At 37.1% G+C, this 16,536-nt stretch overlaps 1 protein-coding gene across 1 annotated transcript in view; it reads left to right on the forward strand.

The window, feature by feature from the left end:
* Positions 1-2,349: 2,349 nt before the first annotated feature.
* RXFP1 (relaxin/insulin-like family peptide receptor 1) overlaps positions 2,350-16,536 on the forward strand; it is a 31,609-nt gene continuing 17,422 nt past the window's right edge. The window contains exons 1-3 of the mRNA XM_009077229.1: positions 2,350-2,489; positions 14,939-15,043; positions 16,266-16,371. Coding sequence (XP_009075477.1) covers positions 16,370-16,371 — 2 coding nt within the window. The 5' untranslated portion in view covers positions 2,350-2,489; positions 14,939-15,043; positions 16,266-16,369. The remainder of the gene's footprint in view (positions 2,490-14,938; positions 15,044-16,265; positions 16,372-16,536) is intronic.

A 16,536-nucleotide genomic window follows, 5' to 3' on the forward strand; every position in this document is an offset into this window, starting at 1 on the left:
TTGCATAAACAAAGTGATGTTAACAAGTCAGTGGACAAAGGCCAGTGCTTTCAATGATTCTATAACTAGGATGAAGTTGTTGAGTTTTGATGCCTTGATCCCCTTTCCCAGGCAGATATTTACATGCCAGTGTAATCTAACATAGCACAAAATGATTAATGCAGAAATTCAGAATAGATATCATCAAGGCTATAAATGTGCAGAGAATTCAAAACATTAAACACCATGAGGGACTTATTCTTTGTGAAAAACTACAGATTTGTGAAATGCAGCAGCAAATTAATTAATTAGTTCAGGGATTAATACTATTTGACTAATTAATAATAATTTTTGGAACATGCTATGAAATTCCATGGAATAGTAGTGTGAGAAGATATATGCTGTCATTTGAAATTTAAACTGCATATAACACTGTGCCTGCATAAGATATTTTTGCCATTTGTTTTTGGGTGGAAAAAGTTCTGAATGCAAGAACAGAACAGCTGAGAGGTTCATGAACAACATGGTAGTGCAAAGTCAGCCTGGGATTAGGAGTAAACCTTATTTTTGGTTCCCATACATGAGAGGCATAAGGAACTAAGGCAAAAAACTGAGTCTTACACAGTTGTGGCTAAAAGCAAATTTACTTTTCAAAAACATATGGTGATTGTTAGTTGGAATATATGACTTTCTATGCAGGATGCTTCTTGACAGCAAAGATAATTCTGTTCATATTCAGTCTTCTCTGTTCCTACACTTCAGTGTTTCACAGTTGTTAACATTGTCAAGGGTTTGACTGAAAGTTCTTTCAGAAGAGATTTCTTACGAATTTGAAGTACTTGATTCAATTCCAGGTTATTTCTTTAGTACAGGAGAAAAATGAGTAGCAAAACATCAGATTTTGTGAATTAACATATTGCTTGTTAATCTGAGAAAGGTCTGTAGAAGATTTATACTTCATCTTACAAAAATAGCCTGGAAAAATAGTTGTTTGTTAGAGAAGTAACAATTTGCTATCTGAACAAGCATCACATCACAGTTAATGAAGTTTGTATAGAGTATTTCAAGTGCTCTAAGACAGCAATGATGTTTAAAATGTAATTTCTATTGGATTACTTTTTTTTAATGTAACAGTATCCACTAAGTCATAATAAGAAAGTGATATTCCTTTTTCAAAGTAGTTCAAAAATTAAATTAGCAGGCCCTTGCACAATGGTACTTTGCTAAGTAGGTTTACCAAAGCTTTAGGAGTGCAGAGCACTGGGTAATGTTCTGTGCTGATGACGCTTTTCTCCATTTCCAGTATCTTTGGGACTGAACAAATTAAAGTCTAGAGTAATTTAAACCATCTCCATAGTATGCTCTTGGGAAGAAGTTGAGCTTGTATGACAAGAAATCTGAGTTGACACCCTGCAATCCATTACAGAAGTAGATCAGTTGCACTTACACAAATGTGGGTCACTGCAGCTGCTGCAGTGCAGAGAACTGAAGAACAGAGAACAGGTAGAGTCCTCCAGCTGCCCTGGCTGTCCCTCATTAGCATCCCCCTACTTTTCTCCTCAGCACTGCTTGAGGGAAGTCCTGTGTACTGTGAAATTACTTCCTATAAAGCATGGGCTTAGTATCTATGTATCTAAACTTTCTGAGCAATACCTGATTCTGAGCAATATCTCCACATTTTTTGGACCAGACTGACAGCCCTTCCAAAGAATTCATAATGGAACATTTATGTCATCTTGCTCATTTTTCAGCAAAGCTGTGTCACAGATTTGAGCTTAGTTTCCTTGTTCTTTGATTCTTGATCAGGTTGCATCCAGAAATTGCTTTTAAATTAGAATATATTCAAACATATATAATTCTGGCTTCGTAATCCTTCTTAGAACTTATCTATCTGGGTCTAAATTTTTAGCACAAATTAATATCATAGAATGGTTTGGGCTGAAAGGGACCTTAAAGATTATCTAGTTCCAACCTCCTGCTGTGGGCAGGAATACCTAAAGCTTATCTGGTATATTGCTATCATAAATTGATTTCTAGTGCAAACTAGAACAATCCTTTAAAATAAGTGGTCTTAGGTCATTTGTCTTGTATCACTAACATTTCAATCTTATGCACGGGGAGAAATTATCTGTTTGCTTTATAGCAAAGGAAATTTAATTAGCTAATGATATAAATGTTTTTTGCCAAGTTTAACAAGTATTTCATATACTACTTGTACTTGCATGTCCAATGAACTAATATGTATTTGTTACGTGATATTAACATTCAAATGCAAGTGAGTATTTATGAAAGCATAATATCCAATATCATTAAACACACCTGAAAGTAAGCATACCTTTTCTGTTCCTATTTAGTTATCCATGACTCTTTGGAAGATCATGTTTCTGAAGTTGGAGTCAAGTGTCCCCTGGGCTACTTTCCATGTGGCAATATCACAAAGTGTTTGCCCCAACAACTTCACTGTAATGGTGAGGATGACTGTGGGAATCAGGCCGATGAAGACAACTGTGGTATGTGCTTGAGACTTTTCTTTATGTCTAGCACCTGTAGTTACTGAAATCCAAGTAGGGCTCGCACTAAACAGAAGGCTACAGTGTTAGGAATAGGAAAGATACAATTTGCAGAGTATGCAGCAAGTCTTTGCTTTAGCTAAGAAATCCACCCAACAAGTGATTTGCTAGGAAATATCACATTTTTCTTTGTATATTATATCAGTTTATCCAATTTTATCCCTGCTTTGAACTTGTTTGCACATGTCATTTTGATATGTAGAATTAGATGTATGTGATCTATCAAAGATTGCTGCTGAGGAGAGGTAGAGGTACAGACTTTTGTAAAGCTTCTGTAACAGACTTTATGTAAAGCTTAATGTGACTTAATGTGGGAAACATAATTTAGAAGAATTTTCAAGGCTTTTCAGAAATCACTAATGCCCTAATTTGGGAGAAATATGTGTCTGTGTGAGCATACTGTGCAAGCTGCACTACTAGGAGGCTTTGGCTTTTGGAAAAGTCAAAATCTCAGGGAATACAGTAGTCAGGTCACTCCTGACCCATCTGGATGGTAGCTGTGAGCCTGACTTGGCTTGTAGCCTTTACCTCTGCTACAAACTGAGCAGAGACAGGGCATCAGGTTTGCATGGGCACATACCTGTCCCTGCTGTTTATTTGTGAACATGGCCCTAACACAGGTTTAGCCTGTGCTGAGCAGCATGTCTCATACAGTGCCTGGATGCAGCTCGAAGATGGCACAGACCTGGGATACTCTGGAAAGGCCCCCCATGTTTTCTGAGAAGAGAACTTAGCCATTTGGTTGTGAGTGAAGACTGCAGGGAGAGAAATCCAGCCATAGTATATTTTATTCACTGGAATTGTCAGCTTGCTAACAGCCTGGATATTTTCAGAGGTACTTTCCAGAGCTGCTGATCCATGGCAGATGGGGAAACTCAGCTTCCTACTCCTTAGAAGCTTGCCTGTAGCCATGGAGGACAGCCAGATGTATGGTGCCCTGCCTGGCACACTGCCTCCAGCTCCTCAGAGCCAAGCAAGTGAACTGTTTGCCTGTCCCAGACAGGCACACTGGGATGGGAAGAATTAAAATATTAAGTGAAAATTCCAAGCTACGTATACTAGAAGAAATTTTCTGACAGAAATTTCAAACAAAATATGGTAAAAGTAGTTTTCACAAGCACTCTCAGAAAAGTCAATGAGGATTTGAAAGTAGTCATCATTGTGTATCTGTGAAGGTGATTTTTGCACCTGTGTGAAGTATCTTATTCTTACACCTATCAAATTTCAGTGTCTTACTCCATATGAAAGTCACTTTTAATTCTAATTCCACCTAATGGACCTGCAGCATTTTGTACTTTTGTCCTTTGCTGATGCTATAAACATGCTTTCTGTTGCCCATAATCAAAATCCTAAACAAAATCCACTCTTATTCTGTTCTTCTGTAATCATCTTGCCCTACAGTGGCAGAAATTGCTGATGGTGATGCCCTCTTAAGTTTAAGTAGTCCAAGGACCATAAACAGTTGGTTTATCCATATTTCATTTCTGTATAATACCACAAAGTCCATCTTACAAGGACTTGTTGAAAGCATACAGCTTGACAAAATGCCTATTAGGATATACACAGTTTAGGCTGGACAAGAACTTTAGGATCATTGAGACCATTAATCAAAGACAACTCCTTGCATCTCACCTTATTACTGATGCAGAATTGAGGTATTGTGGCATTACCAAAAACAAATTTCAAAAATTCAATTAGGACAAACATGGATTGGCAGTGAGCAGGGAGGCTGCTTCAAGCAGTGATTACTGAACTCTGTAACAATGAAAAACAAGCTTCATCAAGTCCTTAGTAATGCCTTAGTGTTATTCTATAGAAAGGAACATACAAGACAATTCAGTTGCGATATTGAATCTTATTCAATCGTAATTGAATGGTAATTCAAGAATGAGTTAGCCTCAGTTTCTGAAAACCTAAATGACAAAAGGTGAAGTCACTGTATTGACTTACTGAAAAAACTATACTGTTGGTGTCTTTTTCATATCATGTCTCATTTAGAAATGCATGCCATGTGTTACACGTTACGGTCATTCAGCAGTAATGTTTTCTCAAAAATTGGTAGTGCAGTCAAACTTTGCTGTTCAATTAAAGGAAGAGCCATATCCTTGCCTGAAAATAGGGAATGTCCTGATGAGATTTTTCTGCAATGCCTCCGCACTGTAGTAAGTGTGGGGATCTTAGCTCTCTTTTGTGACTATTTGTTTAGCTTAAAATACAAGAAAGGAAGCCCCAGTAATTAGCTTCTGAGACAAAAACACAATCTGTCTGTTTTGGGTTTTTTCCTGGAGTTTCTCAGGACCACCCTAGTATACCTCCCTCGTGCCAGCACTCTGGCTCCTTCTACCCATTATTTAGATTTTCAGCTAGTTTTCTGTTGAAGTCATTGCTCTTGGTTACACAAAAGCAGTGCAAAATGAAATTATTCCAGTGGAGTAATTGTTTCATGCAGTACCATTGGAAATTTTAATCTTATCCACAAGGTATTCTAGTTAAGTACCTCACATTTTAAATTCCTGAACACTTTTGCCTAAATCTGAATAAGACTTTTTGAGGTGGCCAGTCTACAAGATTCAACCCAACAAGTGCGGGAAGAAAAAAAATCAGCATACACCCTCAAAAGAATTTGGAAATACTGCTGTTTTTTTGGTTGCTTGGGGTTTTTTTAATGCATATATCAGACAAAATTAGGCAAACCAACTGCTTTACTAATGATTTCTTCAGTAATGATAAAGCACTATCTTAAGCCTACAGTAAAACTAGTGTAATAACATAAGGAAACACAGAGCAATAATATGTCATAGAGTGTAGTTCTTTCTGCGGTGGAAAGGACAATACAAATGAAGAGAAGGGAAAAAACCTACACTTCTTTTCAAAATATAATACTGCTGTTTGCAAAAAAGCCCAAAACAAACAAACAAACAAAAAAAACCAGGTACTCTAAACACAAGAAAATCGAACATCCAACTGTTCAATACAAGCCCCTAATTGTGCTGAATATTAACAGCAACTGCCATTATTGAATAACAGTTTTAAGAAACATCAGTGAATGAAATGGGAGAAGCAACTAGCATAAAAAGCACATGTAGATATTCCAAGAGAATTACTTTATAAAACTCTTTATATGCCCTTGAAACAAAAAGTAAAAGGCAGCAGTGCAAAATATACCAGCATGATAGGAGCCTCTGAAAATACTGAAATGTGTCACTCCAACTATCTTGTAGCCCTTTCTTCTTTTAATGAGTAAATTCAGCTCATTCCCCACTTCATTCCTATAGGGATATTTATTGTTGCAATCTTTGAGATGATTTGCAGTATTAATCCTGTTTCAGGCACTATGTGCCTGGTAACAGCAAAACATGGTTATAAATATTTCAGCTAAACTGAATTCTCACTGAGAGATGTGTTTTCAGATGTGCTGCAATCACTGTTCCTGTCCAGCCCAGGCACATGAAGATTGGCTTTGTGGTGCCATCTTTAAATCTGCTTCCTCTTTCACTTCCATCATCTTCTCCAAGTCAAAATAATAAACATAAAACTAAGATCCAGAGAAGTGAAATGATCTCAAATCAGGACCATAGGTAGACCTGGGAACAGACTCTAGGTCTCAGACTGCTGTGTTAGTTCTTAATCTCAGGGTGTGGACATCCTACTTGCCAGCTCAACTTCAGCATTTCTTCCACTTCTGGAAGGGGGTGAATTGTAGCTGATATTTCACAGGGCAGTGAAGCCACTTGTCTTAGAATACTCACGTCTTTGCCACCTAGTTTGGTTTCCAAAACCAAAAACATACTTTGTGTGATATCCTGATGGGGAAGAGCTTGAGGCAGTGTAGGAAATTGCAATAAGAGGAGGCAGCAAGCAATTTATCATGCCCTCAGTGATGGGCAGGTCTGCTTGAACTATCACTAGACAACCTTAAATGTGCATGTTACCTTTTGAACTTGAAAACATAGTCCATCAAGCAGAAGTAGGTGTCTCTACAAATCTGTCATGAATAAAATATTTTAATAAAAAATCATTTATTTAAAGTTTCATAATTTGTCATAAAGCTTATGGTTTTGAGGAATTTCCTTTTTTAAACTTGAGTATAGCAGTACATATTTCTCTGCTGTTCTGTCCCATGCTCATCCTTGCTGGATCATCAAGTTCATAAAAAGGCTGAGTGTATTTTAAAGCAGTTTAGCCTGTATCATGTTTCTCTTGGAGTTATTTTTGTATCTGTTAGAAAAACTCAAAATGTGTGGGGAAAAATTATATAGTACTTCCAACATCCTTCCTTGCCCAAGCTTGTTTAAAGCTCCAGTTGGCACAGCAGAGTGAGTTTGATACTCTTTTAACCTACTGAGACTGTGTTTGATTTCAAATGTAATGGCTTCAGCCTAATTTTCCAGGGAAGAGGTTTTCCTGCTTATTTACTGTTGTAAGATTTGATTCTCTAGCTACTTGGCATTAATAGATGGGAGGTTAGAACATTTGTTTACTTCATTGCTTTTTGAAAGGTGAGCAGAAAGGATAAACACTGGGTGTAATCACAAATTCAGCTCACCTACTGCTATGGCAGTGTTGACATGGGAATTGTTCCTAAAACAAGTAAAGACTAGTTCTTACATCAAAGACATTACTGCTGCAATGCTGCTGTTAATGTAGTCTAAACAATCTCTAGGCAAACCCTTTGATGCCCAATGCCACAGTAAAATTGCCAAGTATGTATTCCCAAGTATATATTCATGAAAAGAGGCATTTTGGAATCTCTGCTTTGACTGCAATGCTTAATGATAAACAAAACAAAAGTAAACTAACAACAGCAGATAAAAATAACAGTTGATCAATGCAGAACAAAAGAACAATATTTATGTAGCTTTTCACTGAGCCTACGTGTTTTATTGTCTCAAGGTGCATGTTTGTTTAGATTAATACATTGACACACGAAAAATTTTTAAAAACCTCAGCCAAAAAGTTAAATCATAACATAAATTTACTCCATACATTTGGACAGAATACAACTAACGTTGCCTGTGATCGTCTATGGTTTATTGTTTTCAAACTACCTACTCTGAGTAGCTGCAGACACAAAAAAATAAATTAAAAAATATAAAGTGTAAATTTTAAAATTTAAATAATTTAGAGCAGATTAAAGGTTTTTTTCCATGAGTTCTCAGATATGCCATCTAACTAGAGGCTGGAATGAGCAAGTTTTTGTCCTACATAAGGGTCAGCTTTCGCTGAATAAAATTTTCCGACTATTACATGCAGTGGTAAAAGCACAACGTTCTCAGTCTAACTTTTGTGTAATTATCTCTCTGGAAATAACTCTGGGTCAGTTATCATTTTGTAGCCATAACATGTTAATTACAAACTGCTGCAAAAATTCTTAAAGCAGTAAAATTTTAAATCACTTAGAGACTGAATATTTGTCTCTCCTGTGTGATCATCTAAGACCTTTGTTGCAATATTGTTCCTGATATTCCAGCCTTTCTGCTGGATCAGCAGCATGATTTGCTCATCAGAACTGTAAGTTAGCTGTGGTGTTAGTATGATGCCAGTTCTTGGGAAGAAACCTCCCAGAAAATTGCAGTGTAGCTTACCTCAAGTTTCTTGTTTCAAAACCACACATCAACTCCTGAATTTTGTTTGGGAGGAGTATGGAAACATAATCCGACCTCAAAAGGTACTGAGCTTTTTTCTGGACTTTATATCCTAACTGGTCAATTTTAAAGCATATTTTATGATATGACTTGAAAACTAAAACTAAGACCTATTGCTCTGTCTCTAATGTAGCTAGTACTGTGTGTCAGCACTCTGTAGCTACAGGGTCCAAAAATCCCTTGTATGCAAAGTACAGGTGCACTCATTTCTTTATAAATGGTCCTGCTTTCAGATTTAGAAATTTTTCCTAACTTCCATTAGGTTTGATAGTACTCAAACATGCAGTCAAAATCTATAGAGTTATTCAATTTATGATGTTCTGTTCTAATTTAAGATACAAACAATATGACCAATGTAGAATCTCCAGTCACACCACCTGGGCTTCTGATCACAGCATATTTTATGAAGCAAGGCTGAGCCTGCTGAGAACTGACCTGCACTGACTTCACTAAAATCAGTGGAGAGGTTCCCAGTGACTTCAGTGCGCAAAGAACTGTAACTTACCAAAACTGGGAAATTAATGAAAAGCTCAGATGTTTCAAAAAAACAATGTTCATCACTCATGTTCCAGCCTTCATAAATAACACTGGATAAGATTGTTTGGAAGCACTGTGCTGGCAGTGATTTTTTTAATATTTTGTTTTCTCTAGATGAAGAAATCTAGGTTGTGGTCTCCTGCAACTTGTCACAGAAAGAGGAAATATAAAATACAGTCTCTTCCCATGCAGTCTGTGGCAGATAACTTTCACAAATAAATGCCTCAATTCTTATTTTTTTTCAGACTTATATGGGAATTGAGTAGATAGAGTTTATGCCTTGCTTAAGATTAGGATTGCTGCCATTTCATACTACTGAATAGCTCCTGTCCTCCATCTCAGACCTGGTTGTTAAAATAGGATTTTCATCGATTACTAGTAAATTTCTAGAGGAAATAGTTATGTGCAAATAACACAGGTATAAGACCTACTTAGAACAAAAAGTATTTTAACACAAAATCACACGCATTGGACCTAATCCCTTGCACCTCCACAAACCAAATTTTTTTGCCATGAATGGGGCATTAAAAAACAACAACTACTGTTACACATTCGACTACACTCTACTTACTTGCAATAATAAAATGGGGAATGGAAAAAACAATGTGCTAGGGTATTTCATTTTATCTCTTTTTCATAAGCATCATCTTTAATTATGTAGAGTAGTTAATGGAACAAAGTAGCCTGAGCTATTCTGAGAGAACAAGTTTCCTCAGTATTTAAAAATTTGGCTTCTGGACAATTTTGCTGATAGTTCTGCAAAACTGTTTTCTGGCAGCTAGGCAATGGTTACAGTGTGTCTGCATTTGTTTTTTAATCACAGTGTCATAGCCACATTTTTCCAGTCCAGTGAAGCAAGAACAGGCATGCAGATTTAATTTCTTTCTGACTCTGGGGGAGTTCTTCACTGGCTAAATGTATTTACCATTGTGTGGCTCCCAGGCCTGAGGTCTCAGGACAAAAGGCAGTGTGCCACTCCCCAGCTGTAAAGTTTATAGATAGTCCTTAAACTCTGTGTAGCTCACAGGCTGGAAATCACTGACAGAGTTTCCAAAAGACCTGGGGTAGAGAGTGGTTGTTTGAAGTCTTGCACCTATTTGCCTCTAAAAACACAGACTTCATCTGTTACTGTGTGCCAGGTAGTCATCAGGTGACTGGCTTACCTTAGTCAATAAGTTAAAACACACTACCTCTTTTCATGAAAAGGTCTACAAAAATTCAACAGGATCAAAGTAATAACTATCTGTATAATGCCACACTGCTTTCATATGTGTTTCTTTGAAGCTATATAAACTTACAGAGAACTCTTGCAGTTCTGTAGATTCATGAAATCATCTTCTAGATTTCCATATCAGAAATCTAAATTTCTATGGGGTGTTCCAAAACACCTATGCAAAAATGTGTAGTTTAATATTAGAAGACTGCTCACAAGGGATGAGACATTTCAGAGGGTCTGTTTTCCATTTTTGACTCAACACATTGCAGAAGACCTCAATGATTTGATATTTCAAATTAATACAAATAATGAATAACATTATAGTTGGTCTCATCTTTTCCTGACATGGCATTTCTCCCCATCATAGCTAAAATGTGAGATTTGAATGTACCATTCAGTCACCATTCAGTTTTGAGCTCTAGATAGTAAATTCTGTTTATGAAGCATAAAGCAGGCATTTGACAGTCAATAGTACACTCAAAATATAGCAAATACTTGACAAAAGATTGGATTTTCAAGCTTCACACAGAAATTTTTCACATATGCCCAAATTTTATTCTGTCATCGCTATTCATCCACCATACATAGCACTGAAATAATCAGATTTACATGATGTGCAAATATCAGCAGATGGAATAGCTTTGCTGAACTTCTGGAGGCTTTTAATCAATTTCCTTACTGAAGTCTTTAAATATTGTTAACTAAAGAGGAACTATTACATTTAACTAGACTTATGTCTCTCCTGATCTCTGCTGCTTACTGCAGAACTCTCAAGCAGCTCAAGGTTTTATAGAAGCATTCATGCTATTAGCTTATTTTAATTTATTCTGTCACATATATTTAGAAAATGGAAAATACTTTGAGAGAGAAAAAAGAATAGAAAATCAGAATAATTTATACAGATTAAAAGTATTGTTATAAAACTGGAAACCCTCTCTATGCACATCTTTCACAGGAATAAAGTTGCAGCATTGAGATGAAGTTTACCTTTTGGAAACTTGAGCCTGCCTATTTTCGTAAGAGTTGCACTAGCTTAATTAAGTTGTTTTAAAATCAAGAATAAACTTGTGCAAGCATATAATCTAACTCATCCAGAGAACTGCAAACCTCATTTGAATTGATTTATTTCCTGTCCATTTTACTGTGATTGCATTGTCACATGTAAGCAGACAAGTTACATTTCAGTTAATCAGCAGGTACAGGGCACAGTCAATGTGCAGTGACACACAGTTTGGTGTGGGGTAAATTGCTTTTGCATTGACTGGTAAGGTGTCCCGTTCTAAGTTCTTTATTTTTTCTGACTGAATATCTAAACTGGGTCTGTGAAATTCCCTCCCAGATTTGAATGCTCCAGGTACTGCAAAACTCCTGTTTGTAAAATCTCAGTGTGGTTTTGGTCTTGCTGTAAGGCATTATTAGGCTCTATTATTATGGCTCAACATTGTGGAAAAGGGCAATCATATTCCTTCATCTGTAAACATTTTTAAAGGAAATGCTTCTCATCTGGAGTAATGTCTTACAGCAAGGGGAAGTTTATTTGAACACCTGGCAGAAAGAAGTATGTCTGTAGGTTATGACCACCAACAGCAAAGGCAAAATCAAAGGGTGACACACTCTTTAGAGTGCTTATGCATTTAACTGATAGCATTTCTCTGCATAGTAACCCATGAAGATATGGCTGAGAGAAGGGAAAGGCTATATAGATAACACCCAGGCCATAAGCTCCATACCAAGTAAGAGACGTGTCTTTAATTGTGCAAAGCTGATATTTTCTTGGATGTGTTACTGAAAAGATTACTCAAATCTGTAGTTTGTCAGGATTAACATGCTGCTTCTCATTCCCATCAGAAAGGATAACTGGCAACTTTTAGCAAGGAACAGTGTAATAGTCTGTAGTCAGATAAATCCAGTTCACCAGCATTTATTTCACTTATCCCGTGTAGAGGAAGATTTGATGACACCTTGTTTTCTCAGATCTCTTTTTTTTTTACAGAAGCTCAGCCAACATAATCTATTTTAGAAGTGGCTCAGGCAAAAGCAATTTCTCATCTGAGCTGAACTCCCTCAAATGATAGATTTGGGATTTCAAGACCTGTACTACTACTAGTAATTTCTAAAAGGGTTTGGAGAATCTTGCCTCAAAAGAGGTAAACAGGTCACAGACCTTCCATGTAAACTCAGAATGGTCACAAAGTGATTTAGAGTTCTGTCACTGAATGCTTTGTTGAATGGTTGTACTAAATATAGTTATTTGCACATTCTTTTGGAATTTGACAAGACACTTTGTATAAAATAAAGACTGTCCCAGCCTTGAGTATAAAGCTTGGCCCAAAGCATACATTTCTGAGGTCAAAAAATATTTACTAACTTGTTTTGTTATACTCAGACATGCTGCTGTATTTCTAGTAGGCAACAAAATCAATGCCATGAGAAAAGCCCATTACTTAAAATGAACTGACCAGGAACTCAAAACAACTGGAATGATTCCAGTTCAAAATAATCCATCTTCTCTGTGATATTGACCCTCTGTTTTTTTATGGCCACCCAAAAATACAGATCTCCCTCTCAACTTCCTCAAAAATGCTGATGAACTGTCCCTTCATGTCATTCCTATTAGTCTGCAAGGCAATACTAGTCCTTTTTCTCTGCAGGTGTGAAGTGATGGTCACCTCTTGTACATGTTTTGTCACCTGGCAAAGCACTTTAAAAGTACAAAAAAAATGGAATAAAATCATATATACACTCTTTATTGTCAGAAGCAGGGAAATGCAGAAAAATTATACTTTATATGTTCCTTGGCTTACAGGGGGATAGAACTCATGGCAGATAAGTGGTTAGTTGTCCAAAACTTTCTATGAATGTAATTATGAATTAGAAAATCCAAAGTACTTTGAGACTACATTCCTGACTGCAAAACATTTATTTGGTATGATTAAAACTTCAAGAATAATCTCATTTTTTAATCATTTTTCAAAATTTCTGTTTCAAAATCCTCCAGAAAAAAATCCTTTCTTCTTAAATCTTATCCTTTCTGTGTATGTTGTATTCCCACTAATTTCTTCGGGTCCCAGTTGCTGGGTCCAGTCATACAAAGGCAAGCCAATGGATGTGCTCCAGTTAAATATTCAGGAATAATGATAGAGGAAAGCTCATTACAGTCCTGTCTGCAGGGCAGTAGGTTTATAAGACATTCACCATTTGGCAAAGGATTGCTTCATTGATTACACACCCTGTGCTGCACCCAGTCCCAAACCTGAGCTTCTCCTGAGAATTTAGAACAGGCAGGAGCAATATTTCTGCAGATTTGCTAGTACCTTTCGTTTTGTCCAAAAGGCATTAAGCTGCTCCTGAATATTAATTTAATGATCTAGACTGGCAAAACTGCTAATGGATCAGAGCATACCAGGTGCCCTTGAGGAAGTTAGTAAAATGTTCTTAAATGCCTTTACTGGGTGGAAGGCTGCTGTTCTTTCAGGACATAATTTAATTCAGATTAATTTTTGAGTGAAGAAGGCACTTTTCAGGTCAGCCTTTTCCTCTTACTGGAGCAATTCTTGAAGACAGGGATTTATGCTTACTTTGAATTGTTCATCTTTGCAATTTGTGCATAATAAATTAGTAACTAGATAAAAGATAGCTTGCCTGAACTTACTTAATCTTACATAATATCTGTTAATCAGCATGTAGAGTGTATCTTTCCAGCTTAGACCATGAAGAGGCAGGCATCTCTCAAAACCAGCTTCATCTGCTGATGCTCCATAGGCAGGTTTCAGGAGATGCTTTCAAGGTATTTTCCCCACTTAGCTGAGGAAAGAGCAACCGAGTTGTATAGTGACATGAAAAATGAGACACCATTTCAGAATGGGAAAAGTTGCAAAGAGGTAAATAGATTTTATTTCTCCCTTCCTATTTTGAAGTCAATAGATGCTGTAGTAATGCTTACATAAATATAAAGATTTATAAAGAGATATCCATGAGGAATTGTATTTAAGTATAACTGAACTCTTAGCATGTGAAATTGCAGGGGGGAAAGAACATTGCTAGAGCATCATAAAAATGAAACTAAGACCGGAATGACTAGCAAAGCAGAGCCATCCTCAGAGTATTTACATAAATGTTTGGCAGTAGGTATCTTTACAAAGTTCTGCTTTCAATTATCATGGATACTTTGATTCACCAGCTAGTGAGTGCCATCCTAAGGTACATTTCTGCTACAGGCACATGTTCATTGAAGGAGATACTTTAAATTAAAAGGCTGTGGGCAGTGTCAAAGTGGAAGAGAGCTCATATTCAAATTAATAAAACTAAAACCAGACCACAGCTTTTCAAGGCAAGTTCCTTCTCCGCCCTGTTTTGGAAGTGGTTACCTGGTCAGTTAGTTTACAGATGTCAGATATACAATAGACTTCCAAGAAACAAATATTAAACAGGTCTGTAGTTATTTCTAGCACTGCTATATATGGAAATGCCCATTGGTTGAAAGGAGCTGAAAGATCTGCTCTTCACTTGTTGCTTTTATAGCCATAAATTAATCGGTTCTAGTGCACCTATGCACCATGACCAAAGTGGTAGCATGGAATTGTGTTTTGTTTAAGATGCATATTAAGCTAAACTTAAACATACCTACTTGAATATGTTACACCAAGTCCTCCTATCTCATGAAAGGTAGTGTCCATTTGGCCTTCATCTAGATTTATAGAAGAAATTATACACTGTGTTAGTGCAAGACAGCCCTCTGAAAGCATTAGTCAGATTTGTAGTAATCATTTCAACTTTCCTGGACTATTCAGCTCATAATCTCTGTAGATATGTGTGATTAGGCAGCTGTATAAAGATAAGGTTGTCTAAGAGTCTATGAAATGCTCTGGGGGAAAAAAAAGATACCGTAGTATTTAGATAAAACTTGATGCAACTACATTTAGTGAAGGCATTTCTACCTTCTATTTCTCTTGTAATGTCTTCTGTTTGTGGTGTTGGCTTTTTTTTATTAGAAGACAACAACGGATGGTCTCTGCAATTTGATAAACATTATACGAAGGACAAATACAATAAACTGAAATCTCTGTATGCATTTCAGACAAAGACACCTGAGTGCTGTAAGTAATTACCAATATTATTTGTTTATTAATGATGATTCCTAGAAAGAAATTTCTAGAAAGAAACCATATCCTCCAGCGCCAGATCTGGATGTGTCTTAAACACTTCCAGGGATGGTGACTGCACTACCTCCCTGGGCAATCTATTCCAGTGTCTGACCACCCTAACAGTGAAAAACGTTTTTCCTAGCATCTAATCTGAATCTCCCCTATCTTACCTTATGTCTGTTGCCTCTAGTCCTCTCACTCCAGAAGACACCGTTCCCCACCTCTCTACAACTCTTTCAGGTAGTTGTAGAGAGTGATGAGGTCACCCCTGAGCTGCCTCTTCTCAAGGCTAAACAAACCCAGCTCCCTCAGCTGTTCCTCATACAACATGTTTTCCAGACTTTTTATGAACCTCGTTGCCCTTTGCTGCACTCAGCCCAAAACTGAACACAGTACTCAAGGTGTGGCCTCACCACTGCAGAGTACAGGGGGATGATCACTTCCCTAGTCCTGCTGCCACACTTTTCTTGATAAAATGCTAATTTGAAGCTGATTTCAGGCCCATTAAGGATGATTCATTTTCTGCAAGAGAAGTGTCCAACACATGCCAATTAACATATGCCAGTTAGGTGGGTAATATAAATGTTTATCTGAATTTGTTAATGCTGCTAGAAAGACCATGGAAAACGTATTTCAGAGTGAAATGAAGGTGACATTCTGCCTGATTCACTTCATTGTACATCAAATGAGACTTGCAAACCCCCTTCACTTATACATGCCTTTGTACAGATTTTTTTCACTCTGCTGTCTACCATGAGCACTAATTTAAAGCACAAAGATGGAGTGAAAGGGAGCAAAGACTCCCTGACCCGTTTTCAAGATGGGCAGAATTATGTTCATTTTGAAAGATGCGAGAGGACTCAAATAATCTAAAAGAGCTGCAAAAACTCCATGCCTGATTCCTTTATACCAAGCCTAAGGCTCAAGAGCTTTTATAATCTCTTTCACAGATGTCAGGAGGTACCATAATTTTTTTGTCCTTTTATATTTATTGTTAGGTTCTTCCAAGGTCTAAATCAATTATGTAAAAACATGTGCCTTAATTTCTGTTTAGCACAGCCTGCTATATATATCTTTGTGCTCATTGTTCTTTTACACCATATTTCTTTTCTCCACATCCCATCACACCACATATCCAACCTTTTGCTACAAACACATTCTTATCCCCATGTAGTGGCTGGTGCTGTGCCAGTGGAGTGTACCTGCCAAGGGCTGGAGATTTTCTGCGATGCTGCCAAATTACGTGCTGTCCCATCAGTCTCTTCAAACATAACCATAATGTAAGTCAAGAAGTAAAGTGGTCTCTTGCTCTGTTCAGGTTTGACTATCAGTCCTACAACCTTTTCGTGACTACAGCCTTATATTTATGATCAGTTGGCTCAGCTGGTGCTTGGAAGGCACAGTGTCTCTCTGCTGACAAGTATTTTAAAGTACAGATTTTTCCC

This window comes from Acanthisitta chloris, unplaced genomic scaffold (genome assembly GCF_000695815.1).
Source record: "Acanthisitta chloris isolate BGI_N310 unplaced genomic scaffold, ASM69581v1 scaffold17160, whole genome shotgun sequence".
NCBI classification, from domain to species: domain Eukaryota; kingdom Metazoa; phylum Chordata; class Aves; order Passeriformes; family Acanthisittidae; genus Acanthisitta; species Acanthisitta chloris.